This window comes from Oreochromis niloticus, linkage group LG23 (assembly GCF_001858045.2).
Source record: "Oreochromis niloticus isolate F11D_XX linkage group LG23, O_niloticus_UMD_NMBU, whole genome shotgun sequence".
Classification (NCBI taxonomy): domain Eukaryota; kingdom Metazoa; phylum Chordata; class Actinopteri; order Cichliformes; family Cichlidae; genus Oreochromis; species Oreochromis niloticus.
In genome coordinates, this window is record NC_031986.2 from 12,634,117 (window position 1) to 12,654,994 (window position 20,878).

At 39.3% G+C, this 20,878-nt stretch overlaps 1 protein-coding gene across 3 annotated transcripts; it reads right to left on the reverse strand.

Annotated features, from left to right (window-relative positions):
• Positions 1–268: 268 nt before the first annotated feature.
• LOC100696931 (rho guanine nucleotide exchange factor 7) lies at positions 269–20,152 on the reverse strand. 3 transcript variants are annotated; one of them, XM_025903165.1, is made up of 22 exons: positions 19,675–20,152; positions 18,237–18,320; positions 14,672–14,756; positions 14,402–14,526; positions 14,008–14,212; positions 12,160–12,251; positions 10,786–10,880; positions 10,170–10,265; positions 9,251–9,373; positions 9,009–9,147; positions 8,773–8,832; positions 8,348–8,494; positions 8,011–8,097; positions 7,794–7,872; positions 6,454–6,584; positions 6,123–6,338; positions 5,866–5,959; positions 5,146–5,235; positions 4,579–4,737; positions 3,312–3,408; positions 2,965–3,019; positions 269–2,315 (listed from the first exon to the last, which is right to left on the reverse strand). In XM_025903165.1, the coding sequence occupies exons 1-22, from the start codon at positions 19,837–19,839 to the stop codon at positions 2,193–2,195; spliced, it is 2,547 nt and encodes an 848-aa protein (XP_025758950.1). In that variant the 5' UTR covers positions 19,840–20,152; the 3' UTR covers positions 269–2,192. The 3 variants fall into 3 exon arrangements, with proteins under 3 accessions (XP_025758950.1, XP_005460694.1, XP_025758951.1); XM_005460637.4 differs by lacking the exon at positions 4,579–4,737 and having other exon boundaries at positions 19,675–20,151; XM_025903166.1 differs by lacking the exons at positions 18,237–18,320; positions 19,675–20,152 and adding an exon at positions 15,987–16,172.
• Positions 20,153–20,878: the final 726 nt, after the last annotated feature.

Below are 20,878 nucleotides of genomic sequence, written 5' to 3' on the forward strand. Positions count from 1 at the left end.
CATCTGTCCCTTACTGTAGTATAACTGTGTTAGGAGGATGTCACAGCATGCCCAGCACGGGGCACCTAAAAAACATAAAACTGTTCAAGATGCATGATTAAACAAAAGAAACATTAATGTGGTGCTGACCTTACACAGGAAGGCATTCAAACTGTGAACGGCAGAAAAACATCAGTGCACAACAGGCAGAGAAACACTGGAAACATTAAATCAACTACATAACTTATTCTGGGCAGAGATATTAACTGACTGGAGACTGAGATCCACGGTTGGTTCAATATTTTATTCACTCAGACAAATGGGTGAAATAAATAGAGGGGGGGTGATTGTTGTCACAGTAACTACTGTAATCGTCTTCACTGCTATAACATCTGAACACACAATGCATTTACACCAATCACTTTCAGTTAAATACATTAGTTAGCGCCAGAAAATGGCATACTGTATTACATAGCTTATATTAATGTGGTTCTGCTTTCAGTATTATGTCATTTGTAAGTGAAGTTATAAAGATAAAAGCTTTAACAAAAGATTTTTTCTCCCAATGGCACGAGAAAAGTGTAGCTTTTCTGTACAAATCATCTTTAGTGTGATTGACGAGGTCAAGTAGAAAATAACGAGTGTTACAAATCAAAGCCAGAGTAAAAACATAACATCAAATATATATATAAAAAAAAACATTGTACAATAAGTTGCGTACTGACATCATAAAAAAGATTTTTCCAGTGTTGTATTGCTTTGCCTTTGGTATTGATAAAGAAGGAGCGCAGATCCGTCACTCTGAGTGTTTCGTTTAGCTCTGAAAAAATGAAGTTAGGACTGCATGAAAACGAGTGTGGGAGCTTTTCTGAGCATCGTTTTAGTGTACCGGCGCTTATGTGGAATAAAATATAAAACTAATTGTTTTTTTAGTGTTCATATTGTTATATGGTTTCTGTTGATATTCTGAATTACATTGGGGTTTTTTAGGGTTAGACTATTTCCTACACTCTGGATTGTTCACTCACATTTTCATTACTTTTATTTTACAGTGTACACATGATAAGTAATGTGTTGCCCCAAGTTAAGATGTGTTTTAAAGGTAGCTTATACTTTTTATTTTGACAACCATAAGATTGATCAGGAGCAAAGTTTAGAAAATTGCGAATTTGCAAATGCTGTTTCTTTACTTCAATGCTATCATTTTAATTTTGCTTTTATTTTATCATTACAAAAAAAATGAGTAACCCTGCATTACAATTCCAAATCAATTTTTTTGAAATTTTCTGAAATTGCTTTGGATGTGAAATTTGAAATGGACGTGAATCTGGAGCTCCCCTGATGGTCATCTTAATTCCTGAGAAACCTTTTGATAATAACTACTGTTGATTATTTTTCAGCAACTACGCATTTTTATGATTTCTTGTTTATTATTTGACAAGTTCAAGCACAATCGTCTAAACCCAGAGGTGGATAAACTGACACAGTAGGTCCAAGCAAATATCAGTAAGGCTACGCACTTATATGGAGCCATAAATAAGTCATTTTGTATTAACACAACACTAAAAGTGCAATCTAATCCCGTGAAACTCGTGAGGTCTCTTATAAGTGCTGGTAGACTTAGATTGCATTTATAATGTAAAAAGTTCGTAGTTTTTTTAAGTTCAGAAATCAGTTTTTAAAACTCCCAAAGTGATGATTTAGCATCAGAAAACGAGAAATAAAATGTGGAGTTTTGGAATAAAATTCAAGTTTCAAGGAAGAGTTTTGTCCGCAAGGCTCCAATATCTGTGAAATATACAAGCCCATGTAGAGCTAGTGTTCATGCCCAAGGCCAGTCAAGAAAATACTTTCCTAGCAATTGTGAAATGTTGCACTAAAAAGGAATGACAGAGAAGTACACAAGTAAATGAAAAAAAAAAAAGTCTTGATTCTCGTGTCAGTGTGTCAAAGATGGCTAATCAGCTCGCCTGCAGGCTAGTATGGCTTCACAGCTTTAAGGTCAGTTGGGACAGCTTTGCTAACGGCTGGCAGGTGTTTTACATTGGTCCACAGTTTGGCACACAGGTCACTGTGAAGGTCAAAGCTAGTGGAATTGGAGACATGCTGCAGCGGAATTAACTATAAGCAGCTTCTTGTCCACACAGGTTCAATGATTTCCAAGTCATTAAAAAGTCAGGAACTAATCTCGTCCTTCAGTGTCAGACACAAACTCAGAGGTTTGTTTCGTCCCAGGTCGGGTCGTTCATGTTCTTCAGAACTCTCCTCACAATCCTCTCCAGCTCTTTCCTTGCCCGCTGTTCCTCCTCTAGCGTCCTCTTCATCCTCTTGTTGTCCTGGAGGAAGGGCGAAAGGATAAGGAGAAAAAAATAGATGAAAATAATCAAAAGAGAGATGATAGATATCAAATTCATCGCCAAAAATAAAGTGAACCTGCAAAGGCAGAAACAGGCAGAGAAAAGGTCAGTTCAAAACCACCACAGTGATCTAGGTCATAAATAACATTGATGCACAGAAAAGGCTTCTTTCAGCTGCTCCACTACACAAATATGGAACTTTTGTCTTGAAACCAAAGTAAAAACCCATGACACTGCCCAGTGCTCCAAACTATCAGAGGTTTGACACTAATAAGTATAGTTTTTACTCATTCAGGACCTGATCTCCATTTAGAAACAGCCTCCATCCCTACTTTGTAGCTACTACAAAAATACTCCAAAGTATTAATGATCTGCAGTAATTCTGTCAGTAGAACCAAAACACTAATTTCCTTTATTTGTATCAGGATAAAGCCGCTGCCAGTACAGCATGTGTCCTTAATTAAACATGCAGGCATGCATTCAACCACACTAACAGCAACTTCTTGGATACCATCTGTGTTCTTGGACCTAATTTTGAACCTTTTATGTAAAACACGAGCAACAAACTGGCTACAGTAAGAAGATCTTGGCAGCAATAACCTTGTTTCTAAAAGAACTGGAGACAGACCTGTTTGAGTTCCTGGACTTCATCTTTGAGGCTGTACACAGTGTCCACCAGACTCCTGCAGGCACAGAAAACAGTTCTTATTTATTTAGCCTCACCAGCACTGACTGAATATGCACAGTTTCACATGTTTAAGTCTCTGCATGAGTGTTGATGTAGGAGTTATATACTCTGAGATTCTGTTTAGTATCCTCCACTTTCATTATGCATATTTATGCTTTCAATTTTTAAAGTTTATTTTTATTTATTACCATAATAACTGCATGCCCACAGGGATGACAAAGGCAGTATCAGTTTTCTGTGTGTAAGTATTATAGCAAACATTAAAAAAATACATCTTTGTCTCTCACCTCTCCTCTACTACAGTCTGTCCATTGCTCCTCATTTCCTCCACTATAATCTTCTCCTCTTCCGGGAACAACACCTGGACGTCCTTCCTACTGGAGCCTGATTCGACATTGACAAAAGTCAGGTTATTATAAAAAATATAACGTGTGTGACAAATGCACAAACCTCTTATCATTTCAACTTGTAAACATACAGTTCAAAGAAGAACATCAGAGGCTTTAACAGCTGATGCCTTACAAACTACAAGCAAGCAAATAATATAATATTACCTTCACTGCTGGCAGATATAAGAGAATGAAATGTGGCACTTTCAAACACAAACCTCTGACAGACGTCTGTTTCATAAGTGCACACTGAGAAATCAGTTTCATTTTACCTGCAGTCTGACTGAGGCTGTATGCACTCAAACCTGCAGTGAAAGGCAATCTGTATGGTTGTCATGAAAGTATCACCAGTTATTATGTTACTGTACTTGTCCACTTGCTTGTTTTGTTTGTATGAATTTCAAACAGCAATAAACATACTTTACTATCAGGTATATTAGCAGACTGCTGTATGCTAATGAGGATACACACAGGGTAATACACAGAGATAACTACTACGTACATATTATACAGCACAGACACAAAGTACACAGGTATACACACAGCAAGGGGAAGGTTTGAATCACTACCAATATATAAAATGCTTTGAAGAAATATTTGCCCCCTTCCTGATTTCTTAGTGTTGTCCATATTTGTCACATTTACATATTTTTGATTATCAAACAAATTGTAATATTAGACACAGATAATGAAAGTAAACACAAAAAATCTAAACTTAAATCCGATTGAGATGCTTTGCCATGACCTTAAAGAGGCAGTACATGCTTGAAAACCCTCCAGTGTGGCTGAATTAACATAAATCTGCAAAGAAGAGTGGGCCAAGATTCCTCCACACTGACGTAAAAGACTAATTTCCAGTTATCACAAATGCTGGATTGTAGTCCTTGCTACCACGAGGGGAAACAACCAGTTATTAGGGGGCAATTACTTTTTGACACAGGGCCAAGAAGGGTTTGGATAATTTACCATTTAAAAACTGCATTTTGTAGCTACTCGGATTATCCTTGTCTAAAATGTGTTTGATGATATGAAACATGTAAGTGTGACAAATATGCAAAAACTTTGGGAAGTGGGCAAACACTTTTCCACAACACTGTACATATCGATCACTATGTAAACCAGCTGGTTCAGCATCATGTCGGGGTTTGCAACATCGATATCTTACGAGAAAATGAGGCAGTCCTGTAACTATGGGCAGTCCAGATACTGTCATAATCCGAGTCCTCTGATTGGTCAGAACACGGAGGGTTGCCAGGCAAGCCAGCCACTGTGAGGCTGTTGTCAGCAAGTACGTGGTTGTGCATGAGGTCAGTTCCTTGCCAGGCTTTACAGAACCAGCAATGGACGGCATTTGAAAAATCAAATTGAATGTTTGGGGGATGAAGGAAGGAATATAAACCAAAGTGAAAGTGTAACCAATAATTTATATCCAAAACCAGAAAACCAGGTTGTATGTGATAAAAAATATAAACATAGTGATGATAAAAATTAACAAAATAAATGGATGATGTTAATAAAACCCAATAGCACAATGTGTATGTTAACAGTTAATACAATAATTGGAGCATGAGGAAAACAGAGGAAGTGAGGTAAGACATAAAAGGAGAAGAGAGAAAACACTGTTAGAGCCAAAAGCAGAAAACAAACAATGGTTTCCAATAAGACAGCAACTATGCAGTTCTATGCATGATGCGTTTACATATGTTGCACTGATGGGTGTGTGCGTACTCACTGGAGTTAAGAGTCTGTCGTGTCTTGGCACTGGTACAATAAGCCTCTATGACTTTGAGTATTTGAGCATCCTCCTCTAGAGCTGCTGTACCTGAGAGACAAGGGCAGACCAAGGAACTGAGCTGATGAGACTGCACCTACACGCCCTCTGGTGGACATTGCTTCACCGTACAGCTTTCTAAAAGATTCAATAAAGGCTGACTCCAACTTCAACCACATATCAAAGTTAAAGTGATCAACAAAGAAAATCTACACAGTTTGGATCTCAGCAGAGGTGAGGACTATGGATTGTTTTTATTAAAAACTAAGCTTCTGCTAATGAAATCAATATGCTGTTTTAATGACTTAAATCGAACTCTATTTATTCATAAAATCTCATCTGAAATGTATTCAATGGGCTGTCACAGTGGACGAGTTACTTTCTTGAGTCTAAGAAACTTCAAAATCTTTTCCAGTTTTATTCAATTTATGATATTTATGATTAGTCTGATGTTACACTGCTGTCTAATTTCAGCTGGAAGTTTAGCAAAATGCACCTTTTTCCTGAGCTGTGACTCTGATAGATTAAAGAATACAGTACTTAAACATTATCTAATAGAAGCAACTGAAGAAATTTACATTCACTACTGTTAATATTATTAGTTATGTTGCTGTGAAGTAATAGAAGTCCCCATGGCAACATTTTTATAATTAAAAGTTCAGGTTTCTGTGCAGTACTTACTTTTTCTGACAGTGAAGTCCTCTTCTGAGGGTTTCCTTTCTGGCTTCCTCTTTGGGAGGAGCTTCTTCACATTTTTGGGACTCTTACTCATGTCCTTCAAAAAAAGATAAAAAATAAAATTCAGATTTCACTTTTTCAGTCAAGTCTTGGATTATATCAAGCAATACAACAGAAGTGAATGAATTTAGAAAAATGTTTGCAAAAAAGGAAATACCAAAAACAATGTATATTCTGTAATAAACCATAAAATCGAGCACCTCCTTGTAGCAGAGAGCAGCAGAGGGCCGGAGTGGAGGAGCAGGGCGAAGGCAGCTTAAGCTCCAGGGTTTGGGGGTACTCGGTGGCTCCAGGGGTCCCCACATAGGGCTGCTGATCCCATGCAAGGAGACATGGGGAAGGGTGTGGTAAGTGTTCACGCTACTCCCTCCACGAGACTCAGAGTTTCTAGAGGGAGTGACAGGGTGAGAGGGCAGCTGGGAGGAGGTGGGTGAAGTGGAAAAAGAGGAGGAACCAGAGGAGAGGAAATTAGAGGGAAGTGACGTGGATGAGCTGCAATTCATTTACTTTGTAGAAAATGTGCCGACTTACTGTGTGACAGACAGACAGAGTCTTGTGTGTGGATGCAGCCGGAGCGTGGGTGTGTTTAGTGAGAAGGTCCAGCCATTCCTGCAGATCGTGCTGACTGTTACATGCTACCTGGATGCGCTCACCCTGGCTGCCTGCACAATGACCCACACACAGTGGAAGATGTTAATATTGCAGAAAAGCACACATATCATACAAATACAAAAGACACCTGACCTTCCTCTCCCCAGCCAGTCATTCTTATATTTTCCAAATTATGCTGAATGTGCTACTACTTGTGTTTTGTGTGATAGCCCTTACTTTTTATCCATAAGCAAAACTGACAATTTTTTACTATATACAGATCAGTTCAAGTCAAGGCTTTGTGCAGGCCAGTCCGTAACATTCACTTTGGGCTTCTGGCAGGAGGCATGTTGGACGACAAAGCGAAGAACCAGACCCAGTTTTGCTTTCTTGAGGGTTTTTTTCAGAATCTTCACAAATCCTTCATTCTTCATGATTCCTTCCAACTTGACGAGATTCTCAGCTGCAGATGCACTGAAGCATTCTCACAGCATAGTACTCCCACCACTGTTTGGTCTTTGGGTTGTACACCTCTTCCTGCTTTCTCCAAACATGAGCAACGTCTCTGCCCTAGAGCCCTAGTTTTGTCTCATCTGACCAAAGGATGCAGTTCCAGTGTGAACGACAGTGTGACGACTTCTCCAGGTCGTCTTTAGCATACTTCAGTCTAGCTTGAAGCTGTCTTTTCTGCAGAAGTGTTTTTTTTCTTGGACTGCAAACTTGCAGCCGACTCCTGTGCAGGATTCTAACAATTACAATACCAGACTTGGCTAAGTCATTCACGGGTGTCCTGATAGCTGTTCTGAATAGATCTCTCAGTAGTTTTATTTCCATAGTCTTTGGAATAATATTGTTTCACAAAAAAACAGAAGTGTAGTTAAAACATAATAAAATTTTTTCCAAATTTTCTGAATTTTTAAAAATATTTTGTGAAAATAGTTTCACATGTTATATTTTTAAATATGTCCTCAAAAAAGCAAATTATACTTGAGGGGTAAACTGCAACAGTAATCACTTTATGCTTTTCAGCATGTCCTGCAAGGAGTGTATCTTCTGGGTTGTTATGATTAATGAATTTATGCAAAAACAATCCCTGAATCTCAGAGTTTTGGCGACTCCCAGTGTTCCCGCCTAATGTAAATGTGAGATCATCAGGAGCAAACTGTCTGTGAAACCCCATATTTGAAACAGGCCATGAGTGTAAAGATGCTGAAATCAAGTGAGATTCTATAAAAGAGCTAAGCAGAAATGTCTCGTAGGAAATGAAGAAAGAGGCTGACCAGATATTTCAAAAGCATTCTTCAAGTTTTCTCCATCCTCTATCCTGGAAATAAGCATTCCTGATAACGGTATCCGCCCCTGCAGACACAAACAGAAACAGTGTTCATCAGTGCACCAGATAAGCTAGTAAGGTTTGACACATCAAAGAAATACATGCATGTTAGTGACAGGAACATTACTGTGGAAATTGCAGAGATCAAATCAAGTGTGCCATACCTGATAGATGAATCCACTCATTCTCAGGCTGGCAGACACCATGAGCAGAGTGTGATGGAAGAGAAGGAGGTAGCATTCATTTGACTCCTGAAAAATAAGATTTTTATTGGATTAATTGTTGGGTTTTTACCTTGCACTATAAAAGTGCCAAGTGCTGTATAAATAAAATTGACCTGAATTGTGAACTGATCAGTGTTCATTGTGGGAGTGAATATAAACTTTTATGCACAGGTTTTTCTGGCTGATCAGACGCTGGCCTATGAGTATGCCTTTCATTTCAGAAAGACAACAACAGGTTCTGTGTGTAGTTAAGTCGCTTGCAGGTCGTGATAAGTACCTGACAGTTCTGTGAGCGAACTGCAGCCTGGGACATGTGAAGGACAGGGCCAAGAGTTCGGATATCATCTCCCTCCCAGTTTCTGATCGGCTCTGTTAAAATCTGCAACACCAGTTCCTTCTTCTTCCTGATTTCCTTACACTGAGCCTGAGGACACAGAAACACAGAACAGGCATTCGAAAACCCAGTGACATCATTTCTGATTGATACAGTGAAACTGTGGTTAAATGTAATAAAAAACAGGTCATAAAATTATATTCAAACTCAAAAGATGTAATATAAGATGTTATAAGTCGCCTCTTATGGGTTACTTTCTGCAGGCTGAGTAGTTTGATACACTTTGTACCCCTCATTCCTGGACTACATTAGCATGTACATACGTTTGACTAGCTTAATGTTTAAGGACTGAAGAGCATGTGTCTTACAGAGAGGTTTTTAAAGGCTGTCATAGAAGCCTGCAGATCAGCTCTGTCAGGGTGTTGGTCCTAAAAGACACAGACAAGATTCAAGATTCAAGCACATGAAAACAAATAAGCTTTTTCCCTTTTGTCCACATTCTCTGCCCCAGTTATCATCATTCGATAAAATGATTCAATTAAATTTTGCAGGACTGGAGTATACTAGCAGAGACGCAGAAAGACAGGGAGCAATTCAAGCTTACTTCCATATGTCTGTCCAGTTCTTTCAGCAGGGTTGGGTATCTATCCAGTCTGATGAAGGGTTTACTTAGGCTAGTGGTCAGTGCCAAGATCCCAGGGGGGGGTGCTCCTTTTGACTCCATGTATTCTTTCAGCTCCTCACTGCGATACACATACACAGACAAAATATACAAAATAAAGCACATGAGCTTACTCTTTCAGGAAAGGAAGTTTTGTTCTGTCGATTAAAATTCTCAGACAGTACCTGTGTTGTGTCAGTACATTGACAGCAGACGGGTGATTAGAGCAGTAGGTCAAATAGATCTTCTTCATCTGGGGGATCAAGCCCAGGAAGAACCCTCCAATCCTCTGCTGGCTCTCAGGAAGTCTACACACACAAATGACATGACAGTCCCAGTTTGGATAAAAGCGTAATCCTAGTATATCTGTTGCACATAAAGATAATAGTTTCATTCTGTGGTAATTATGGGTGTTAGCCAGCCTTCACCTTCATGATTAACATAAAACAGAAGTGAAAACTGATGGGAACACAACATTTCAAGACCACACTTTAAAACTATAATGCCTTCTGTTAAAGAGATCATTTAGTGACACACAACCAATCAGTTATACAAATGAAACACAGGCTCAGCTGCTGTTGTTCATCAGGTTTAAGATTTTTATTACCAAAAAAAAATCATCATCATCATCATCATCATCATGTACTTGTCCAAACTAGAAAAACAGCCTGTATGACTTCATATGACCAACAGATGTCGCTGTTGTTACAACAATCGCCAACATGAAGCGCCATTCAGCACAGCTGCTGGTCTGAGTAATCTTAGTGCAACAGGATGTGAACATGGGAAGTTCATCTGAGCATTGTGCATGTTTTAGAAAGGCTATAGAGAAGTTATACGATAGCCAAAGTTCACAAAAACATTTACTACATACACAGATTTAATTCCAGCACAAAAGTGAAATTAATAACCTGTAAATACAGCAGTCAAACTTTATTCAGTAAAGCAAGCAAGGTTCAGAGAAGAAAGAAATGTCTGTCACTAACAGTCAATCAAAACTCCATCCATGCATCCATCCAGATCTCCAGTCTATCACAGGTCATCAGCCAAAACTCAAACATATTACATGCAGAGTAAAGACTAAGAAAATAAATATATGCTGACCTGGTGTGCTCTTCCAAAGACTGAACCAGCATTTGCTGAAAGGTTGAAATGTCTTCCAGATTTGCCTGAATGTGACCGATGTCAACACTGCTGAGTCTGCAGAAGAGAAGACAAGAGAGGAGAGAGCAGAGCATTAACTCTGATGGTGTGTCAGAAAATATCTAACACACAAGTATATCTGACACACCACACTGTATATCTGGAAACTTACTACAGATGTAGTAAGTTTCCAGATATACAGATAACCTGTCAGATCGATCCAACTACTTCATGAATTATATACAGCCAAGTACTGTTAAAACATTTATACCCTGTAAGGATAATACAGAAAAAGTATATTAAGGAAAATGTATTCAAGGTAAAGGCACTGTAATTTAAAGTACATGTCTGATGTGGATCTACCTGAAATATATAATAACAGTATGTCTGGTTTCAGGATGTACAGGGACAGCAAATAATATATTCTGTCATATGTGTGTGTAAATATTAGATATATGTGTATACATATTCAATTTGGATTTATGACAGTGTAATAGATATGCCTGTGTGCATTTCCTCCCCCTCTAAAATCTGACTCTGTTGAATAAAACAACGAAAGGTATAAAAATAACTCTACCTGTCTGTGGGATGAAGTGGGCGAAGGTATGAACCCAAGAGACTCTGCAACTCCCTTGAATATTCAGTCTCTGCTTCCAGGATGTTCTGTAGGACCTGATGAAGCCATCACACACACACACACACACACACACACACACACACACACACACACACACACACACACACACACACACACACACACACACACACACACACACACACACACACACACACACACACACACACACACAATTTTCCATTATTTATGTTGAGTGATACCATTAAAATATAAAAGAAAAGAGTGAAAGAGAGAAAAAGTCCCAGGCCATTCAGTTTCCTATCACTGTAAACTTCTATCTGTAGGTTTTGGATAATTGTACAGCATTAAATGAGTTTATAAGGAAACTGCTTTTCAGTGGGAAGCACATTTGTCACAAACTAATAGGGAAAGTCATTGGAGCCTTCGGGAGCTGTAGTATATAATTCTGGCTCGATTAGCTTTCCAAGGGTCTGACTCCGCAGGCTAACTGGCTAATCTCGCCATGACATCAGAAACCTCACAGTAATGAGGTTAATGAATTGCACGGTGACAGATAAGACAGCGCTGTGTCTCCCCTCAGGCAGGGAGCCACTATATGTTTACCGGCATTTTAAGCAACTGTAAATTATATTTTTGTATATATTATTTTATATATTATATTTTTTTATTTAAAAATGATCTATAAGAGGAGATGGAGACGATGCCAGTGTGCAACCAATCATGAAAAAGCACACAAACAGATGAAAAGCACGCATCTTCTACTTTAAAAGCTTCTGTTCTAAGGCTTTGGGGGATTCTTTTATGAGAAAAAAAACAATAACTTTTATCCACGTCTTCATGTTTTTGAATTTCTTTTTAGGAACAGCTTTGACTTCAGGCAGGTGTGTGTGTGTGTGTGTGTGTGTGTGTGTGTGTGTGTGTGTGTGTGTGTGTATGAGACAGACTCAGGTAAACCACCCAATGATGGATGGTCTTGTGAGGTTTTGCAGCTTGTTGCATTATTGAAACACTCACAAACACTCACGCAAGCATCAGCAGTAGCCAACCCTGAGGCAAGGCTGCCCCAGAAACCAGTGGAATGGAAGAAATAACCTACATTACATCTGCGCCACTCACACACACACATGCACGCACGCACGTACACACAAGGATGACACACGTAGGGGTGCCATGCAAGCTCCACAATTACATGCTACACAGTCATTAAATAGATGTGTGGAAAAGAACAGATTGCAACAGTCCACAAAAGCCCACACACTTAAGAAATCTATCCATTGGCACAATGTAGGTGAGCAAACACACAAACACACACACACACACACACACAGAATTTCTTAAGATTGTGATACTTACCACATTGTAATAGGTCTTGTTGATGATAGTGGTATCAAAGCCTTTGGGCGGACTTTTGAGCGTCCCAGACTTTGGCTTGTCTAATGGTTTGTCTAAAAACAAACAACAAAAGAAGAAAAAAATGGAGAAAGAGGGTCACTGGCTTTAAAATACAGATAAAAACAAAATACAAGCTACATACAAATTTTGTCAAATAAAAATAAAAGTGATGTGTTCATATAACAACACAACACATTCTTAAGTCACTGTGTGTTTTATTTTACCAACTGAACTCCCTACAGTTTTCTTTCTAAGAATTTAAGGGCTAAATCAAAGAAGACAAACTTGATCAAAAGGCAAAGTTCAACGACCGAAAAGTAAGAGTTCTGATCGCTCACACAGCAACTAAAATAATAAATCTTCCTTTCACTGTGGCACACTGATACCGTACGTCTCATCTAGTAAAAAAAGATCAACAGTGGCTGCACAAGAGCACCCAGAAAAATCATCTCCGTCACAAAATGTCACATAGAAACAAATGTTTTTGGATGAAAGCTCTAACACTCTCCAACTGCAGCACAATGTTGTGGCTGATCCAGTATGTAGGTCAACCAGTGATTGAATGCTATAACTCATTGACTCGACAATGTCATGTCATTTCACTGTCCCGGCCACTGTTATTACAGCCCTGCGTGGCCCATAACAGAAACCTTCTCATATCCTTCTGTTCACTATTTGTAGACACTGCAACGTAAGGCTAGACGAGCAACAACAGCACAACAGTATGTTCCAGATAACGGTCGCTTTAATGCACTTTTTAAACTCACCCGACAGACTACAGAAACTAAAGAGCAACCTAAGGAAGCTATGAAAGACACTTTTCCTAGATCTTGGTTCATTGCTCTCAAAAAGAATGCTTTATGTCATCGCTGTTGACTCTACAAACAACCACAGCAATCACAAGTATACGCCTGCTATCTCACACATCAAACAACTCCCACTGGGACATTTGGATTTACTGCCATTCCTCAGAGTGCCGTTATCACGTTTGATGTTTTCTGCTGTGAGGTTAAAGTCAGGAAGTTTCTTTTTATACAGCAGCTCTGGAACTTCCTTTCTTTGTGTTATTGCAAAGCTTTCTTCCTTCTGTCCTGCCTTTCCTCCCCCAAAAGCAACAAAACTAACCAACAAATTTAACCTAAGATGTCAAAATTCAAAGAAACACCATGTTAGTGTTTAAATAAAGGCAGAAAAAGCTCATATATGTTGATTATTGTTGAATTCTAGGGTGAAGAAACCTAACTGTGCAACTATGTTAAAGAACGGCAAGGAATGAGGGGAATTTCTGAACAAAACAAACAAACCCAAAAAGAAATATGACATATGAAATAAATCTCAATTACAGTACATGCCAAGGATATCTTGTCCAGTCCTTGAGAAATCATTCAACTAAAAGAGGTCAGGAAGTTATAATCAGTAAGAACAGACATGCAGGAAGTCTGTTTGTGTGTATCTGGGAGTGTGTCTGTGCTGTTGCTTTGGGGGAAAAAAAACTCACTTTAAATTGATATTGGCACAGTGTTTTTTTTCCATTCCTATGTTTATTTTACTGCATTTTAAAGCTTGAAACTGTCATATAATATTAATGGCTCATATCATGCATGATGGAAGCAAAATGTTCAAAATATTTTATAAGCAAGCTGCTCTAAATCTGCTGACAGACTTAAAGATGGGAATATGTCAAGTCAGAGATCTTAACACGAGGCCCATGTGCAGAAAGGTATCAAACTGTCCTCTGTGACCAAAGCAATAAGGGGTTATTTCTCCTCAGTGGTGCACAACATCTCAAGCAGTAATAGTTTAACCCACCATTTCCTTTCAGCTCCCGTACATAGTTACTGGGGAACCACCCAGTCTTGTCCTTCAGCGTGCCTTCCCACCAGCCCCCCTCCTCCTGCCTGGTCACAATAATGAGGTCACCCTTGGAGAAAGACAGCTCGTCCTCATTGGTCTGCTGGAAGGGGAAGCGTGCCCTGACCAACAGCTGGCCACACCCACTGCCCTCTGACATGTCCTGCGAACGAGAGGAGAGGAAAACAACGTGAAAATAGAAAGCTGTTATTTATTAGTCGTGTTCAGGCAGGCACCATCTTCAGGGGGCTTTAGAGGATTAAACTGCGTTTTCACAACACAATAATATTTCTAACCCTGTTGCTGTTTGTCTGCTGTTATTACTGTTCTTATCTTTGCCATGGTTACTCACCAGGCTGCGGTACTGAGGCTGCACCAGTTTCAAGGAGCGACTCTGAGTGTTCAGAGAGTCAAAGGACTTGATCCTTGAGGTTGAGGAGTGTGCCACACATACGGTGTCCCCAGAAACACTCAAATCTGCAAATGCATGATGCAATTGAATACATCTTAAATTCATGGGGTGGCCAAACAGGAATAAGCTCCAAAAAAGTCCAAATGTTTGCAGAGATGGAACAAATATTGCTCTCTCTCACACACACACACACACACACAGCGATCTTACCTTCAGTAGCTTTGTTGAGGGCAACCAAGGAGTTTAGCACCTTAGAGAAGTTCAGTCCCTGCAGCAGGTCATTGACCTCGAAAGGCTTCAAGGAGAGAAAACCAAATAAAGAATATAAAGGGAATTTTAGAACAGCAATAAACCATAGAGAGGTTTGACATAAAGGGGGAAAAAAGTACACACATTCATAATAAATTCATAGAGCATGACATCAAGAATCACACAAACTGCCTTCCTTAAATAGCTTGCATGTATCTCACATAGAAATGTGGAAGCAAATATAAGGGATTTGAAAAACAAAGGGCAACAAAAAAACAAGACTACATAAGAAAATATCTTCTTCCTATTTGGTTCACTTGAATAATTGCAAATATACATAAGGAAGAAGTATGTCCGCCTAAAAACTTAAGAAACACAAGTAGTTAGTGGGGGGCTTACATCCCTATCAAACTACAGTCTGGACCAGGATTACTTAAAGTCTGAGCCCCCCCTCATTAATCTCCACATTACACACACATGCACACACAGACACACAAAACCATAATCAACATACTTGTGAGGCTCCTAATCTTGTGTACACCACACACACTGAATGACTTCTAAATTCCCAAGCCGTGAAGGTGGGGAAGCATAAAAGTCAGCTTTGGAAAATAGAGCTATTTAAAAAGAAAAACACATCTGTAATCCTCATTCTCTGTTTCTGCACAGACTGAGTCGCTTTGCTCTAATAAATAAAACCACACTGTCCTTTTATGTTGCCTTTCTCGGAAAGTGCTCTGGTTTGATTTATGCATACAAGCTTGATTGGTAGTCAAGAGCAGCGTGGACCCAAAAGTTAATGCACACGTTCACCTCTCCTACTGGCACTGGCCCAAGGTACAAAATGAGACTTAGCAACAGTGCTACAGCTGCATGTGAACACATTTTAGCCGTTTAATGCAGGCCCCTGATCAATCTGACACTATAAATAGCATGTCAAGAAAAAAAAAAAGCACTTTAACTAATGAAGGAAAATGCATTTGACAGTGACATCCTACGTGTTATATTTGGTAGTTGTCGACAAATGTTCTTACTTCTGTCCAACCAGAATCCTAAGATTTAGGTTAGGATTACTTTAGCTCCACTGAAACATATTAAGCTGAAAGAAAAAATGTACTACAATTACAAATTCAGACAATCCTTAAAAAAATAATCAAGCATGCAATATGCTTGTTTTACACTTTGCCCTGTAGATTTTCTCGCCTGCAGCTGTAGACGAGCACCTACTGCCACAACTCGCTTACAACAAACACCTGTCATAGGTCAAACAGCTTACCTGATTATAGGCAGCACTTGATCTACTGTATCAGCGAAGGCACTCAAAATGCACAGGATCAATGTCCCATGCTGGTTAGGTTTAATTAACAGCAGACGCCAATCTATGATCACGACTGTTTTTTGGGGGTTTTTTTATTAATTGTGCAGCTCTTCTTAATCACGCTCAGCGTTCGTCCACGCTCAAGCCGGCACTTATCGCCCGCTCTCTAATCCTCTTGTGCTGGACACACTCAGTCTGGCTCGCCCTCTTCTTGTCCGGAGGACTGTCTGAGAGAATTACAATGCTGATGTCAATCAGACTGCTAGTAATGGAGACCTTGGCTTCCAACAACATGGCTGGCATGCCTCTAATCAAGCTGATTGGAAAACCCACTGGCTCGGGCTGCCTGGCATGCAGCATTACATCAGCCCACTCTTTACTCTCCTTCATTTCATCTTTTCATGCTCCTTCCATTCCTCTTTTAAAAGCCCACAGTTGTTTTCCAAGTCCTGAGTGAAACCACGCTACACATCTAGAACCTTGACTCTTGTGTTGCGTAATCTACTCTTCTCAATTATGACCCCATGGCTTTTTCCACGGCTAAGATCAATAGTGTGTACGTGGGTGTGTGTGTCACATCATACACTATTTACTAGCTTTCTCTTCACACTCACTGTGAGCCAGGATATAACCTGGCTCCTGGGCCTGCCGTTGTGCAAACACAGACACAAGCACACACCCTAATATGCGATTCTGAACACTGAGAGCGGTATGGATATTTTTAGCACAGCATTTTATAACAAATTCAATATCCAGCTTCATACTTAACCCTTTCTGTGCCAAACAACTGCTTATTTATTCCCAAATATTAAGGGCAGTTGTTGAAACAGCATTCAGATCAGCAGAAAAGTCTGCTCCACCTCCAACAACACACACCATTTGACTTGTAGCACGCCCCAAATGAGAACTATGGTAATGATCAAGTCACACATTAACTATCTGTGTTTTATCTCCTACTCCAAATGGGATGACCCACAACTCAATGGTATGGACTAGCAACGCACCAATATACCCGACAAACATTGATGCCATTCTCTGTCAGTATAAAAGATATTAACCTGTGGTGATGGGCTGTGTCTAGCTGTTGTGTCCCACGTGAAAGCAAAGAATAAATAAGTGATAACAAAAATGACAAATAAATTAAAAAAACATAAAAATGGATCACTCCTAGCATCAGCTATTGTTATTTTAGACCCTAGGATGGGCCCAGAATTTAACATTTGGTGCATCCTTAGTCTGGACTATAGTCATCCTGAAAACAAACATAACCGTTTATTGATCTGTTCTGCAGTCTGAATACTGCTGCCAAGTCAGAAATGAAAACAGAGCGTCCACGCTTATCTCTGCTTCTTGTTTCCATAACTACAAATGGTCTACAGGCAGCAACACAGCCATACAAACCTGTGGGCTCAAAACATCTTTGAGACAGACTGAAAATCAACTCGTTTTGGCCTACTTTTACTGGCTCTGCTCTTCACAGTCAACACCACAGCTGGAGTTTTCAGCATGGGCAGAGGAGTGTATCATATGAGGATACGCCCACCTTATCTAAATAAAAGCAAAACTGTGCAACTTTCATATAAAGCACCACGCATGTAGGCGTTTGCTTATGACTTTATCAATGACTAACTAGTAAAATCTATAACTTTTGAGTTTATTTTTATGAAAAATGATTCCCAAGGTTGCCTGGACCACATGAACATCACATAAACAGCACACCTGATAATCTAAAGCCTCATATTTACAGATTATTATATAGTAATAAGGCTTAAAAGTGTGCCAAAGGTATTCAGGTTTACAGCCTGAACACCCCAAAATGGCTCATATAGGTATGTACAAAGCTTTAGTAAGCATTAATAAAGCTGCAAAGGGCTTCCATTAGGATCTATTTCTTATGAGGTCACCGTCTTCCAGTGTTTTTCAGTGTTTATAAATATGTAATTAACGAAGTGAATTAAAACAAGTGGACACAGTCGTGTCGTTGTGTTTTAATGCTTCCTCAAGGAGAAATAGCCACAGCTATTCACTCATTAACGACACACTTTCAGCTCGTGAGTACTGTCTCGTGCCATCAGAGGCTACTATAACAAATGCATTTTTTTAGGTAAAAAAAAAGGGGTCCATTCAAACAATTAAACTGTCTGTGAAACCACAGGACACCCTGCACCCGAGGCGTCCCGCTGTTAATGAGCACATGCATTAACTCACCTCCACACCGAAAGCCCCGCAGCCTTTAACAAACTCGGTTATGTTCCTCTGACACTCGCTGTCGCTCCTCGGCTCCTGGAAAAACTGCACACGAAGAAAAAAAACACAACAACACCAAATTAGCCCAAAACGTCAACTCAGCATAGACACAGAAGAGTTCCTGGAGGTGTCTGAGGTTTCGTCCGCTTGAAAACAATCTTATTCCAGCCGTTTGCTGCCTGTGCACTTGCTGCTTTCCAGGATCAAGCCAGCTCGGGTAATCAGTCAGACTTCCGGGTTTCATTTTCAGAGTAAAAGCATTGTCTTCATACCTTTAAATGCTTGCTTTCGTTAAACAATAATAAAAAAAGTAGCCAACAAATACACAGAGCTTGTACTATAGTGTAATTTTTCAGCTAGTTTATCGGGTTTTAATGTTATCATCATATACTACTTATCAAAAAATGTGCTTAACAGAAATAAAAAAAACAACATATATCGTCTAACTTAAAATAAGCGCATAGCCTTCACCGAAGACAACTAGCTATGAGCTATCCTCCTAAATAAGAAAAAAATTAATTCTAATGAGCAATAAGCCGTAGATAATGACATGGTTGGTGCCTTTATTTTGATAGGACGACTCCCTCCCTGTGCGCAGGTTACTTTGAAACAGGTTTAAGATCTCCCAGGGAAGTTGGATAAGTAGGATATGACGTTGACTGGTTCATGGTCCACTGTGTGTGTGTGTGTGTGTGTGTGTGTGTTTGTAATGAGCAGATAAGCCTGTACATTAAAGCAGTAAGCTTCCTAAACTCTAGAACTGGCTCTGACGACCTGTGAAGCAAAACACATGTAGTGTCATAGCTGAATAATTATGATCTAAGTAGCTGCATTAAGCAGAATTAGCAGTTAGAAGTATTTCTGCTGGTATTAGATGCGTTTCAGTAAAATATTATATTTTAAATGCAGAAGTCGGGTCACATTTACATATAACTTCATAAGCTGCCTCCTGCTTTTACATTCCCATAATTCCCATAGACATAAATATTTTTTTAATTGTGAAATGAAAATAACACTTGAGGAAAAAAAGAAGCCTGTACTGCAGTGGTGAGTATCAAATTGTCGTATTTTCAAGTAGCAAGAACTGATTTTAGATTTTCCTTACAATCATCTGAAAAGAAAAATGTAAGAGAAAAAAATCTTATATTCGCGATTAATTCTGCAGTGTTCGGGATGGTTTTGTTTTGTTTTTTTTAAGATTGTTATTTTTAAACACTACACATCCAGGGATCTTAAATTCCGCAGGATGAAGCTTAATTGGTCTCATTTAGTATTTATCATGAAGATCTAGAAGCAAACATTAACACAGTTTTCCTTTCTTTTGCTTCCCTGTATTATATCGATTTCACTGGGTTATTATTTGTCAGTTATACCTCTTTCTCCCTTTGCATCTACTTACTTTGTCCACCGTCCCGGGTCTGAGTCGCTCCAGCAGCCTGCACAGCACCGCTCCATCCTGCAGAGACGCCTGGAGGAAAGCCTCTGGATCCGAGATGCTTTTCTTGGGAGACTCCAGGACTCCGAGCGTTATGAGCCACGTAACCGTCTGTTCGGCTGAATTCATGTTTGACTTTCAGATGTCATAAAAAACAACAAAAGCAGCGGCGGGGGTAGCAGCAGCACTCTCTTAGTGTCTGCGCTAACCTACTTGTGGTTTGTCCAAAATCAGACGGCGACGTCAGCCCCGCCTTGTTTTGAACACTACAATCAGCGCGCACTGGCTGGATCCTCTGCGCTGTTTTTTCCTGCTATGGAAAAAATAAGGTGGAAGTGAGAAATACCGCTTTTCCTTCCTCTAACAGCCCCTCATTGTCTGCGCTCTGGCTCTCCCTCAGCGGATGTTGGCATCACCTTTGCTCATACACAACTGTAGCAGCGGCATTATTGTCAAACCAGCTGCTCCAAGAAGCAACTTCCTTTAATGGTTTACAAATTAAAAGTCTAACGCAACAATAACAACAAAACAAATCTGATACAAAGTAACTACAGGGCCAGTATTGCTTATACCGATACTGATCCCGATACTTTTAATCTATAAAAGCAGCTTATTTAGGGGAGCTCAGTGTTTCATAGCTTGTTAGATGAATCAATTTTTGGGGGAGAGCTGGACTCTTTGCACTTTGGGTCAGTTGTTTAAAAATTCTATAGGTAATTAAAAAAAAAAATACAGTTGACACTCAACACAAAAGGATTCAGACATTTTTCTAGAATGTATGTTTGATTTATACTTTTTTATTTACAAAATTTCATTTACTGTCAATATTTGGCAACAAGACACAGGCTGAGCTGGCTGACATAATAGTGCGCATGTGGTATTGCTAAAGCAGCATTTCTGTATAGTACCACTGAAAATTCAGTTTAGAGGATACAGTAAAGGGTCAAGTCTGTTGTTTAATTAGAGAAAGCACTAAGACAGAATACATAAAGGAGGTTTTGGGTGTAAATTTACTTTATATTTTCTTTATATTTACACCCAACAAGATGTCATAAATGCTGTCATGTGGAATGACATAAATGACTGCATTTATGTCATTCCACATAAATGACATAATTTATGTTGTCATTTTTTAGAAAACAAATCAGAAAGTGGAAATAAATTAATT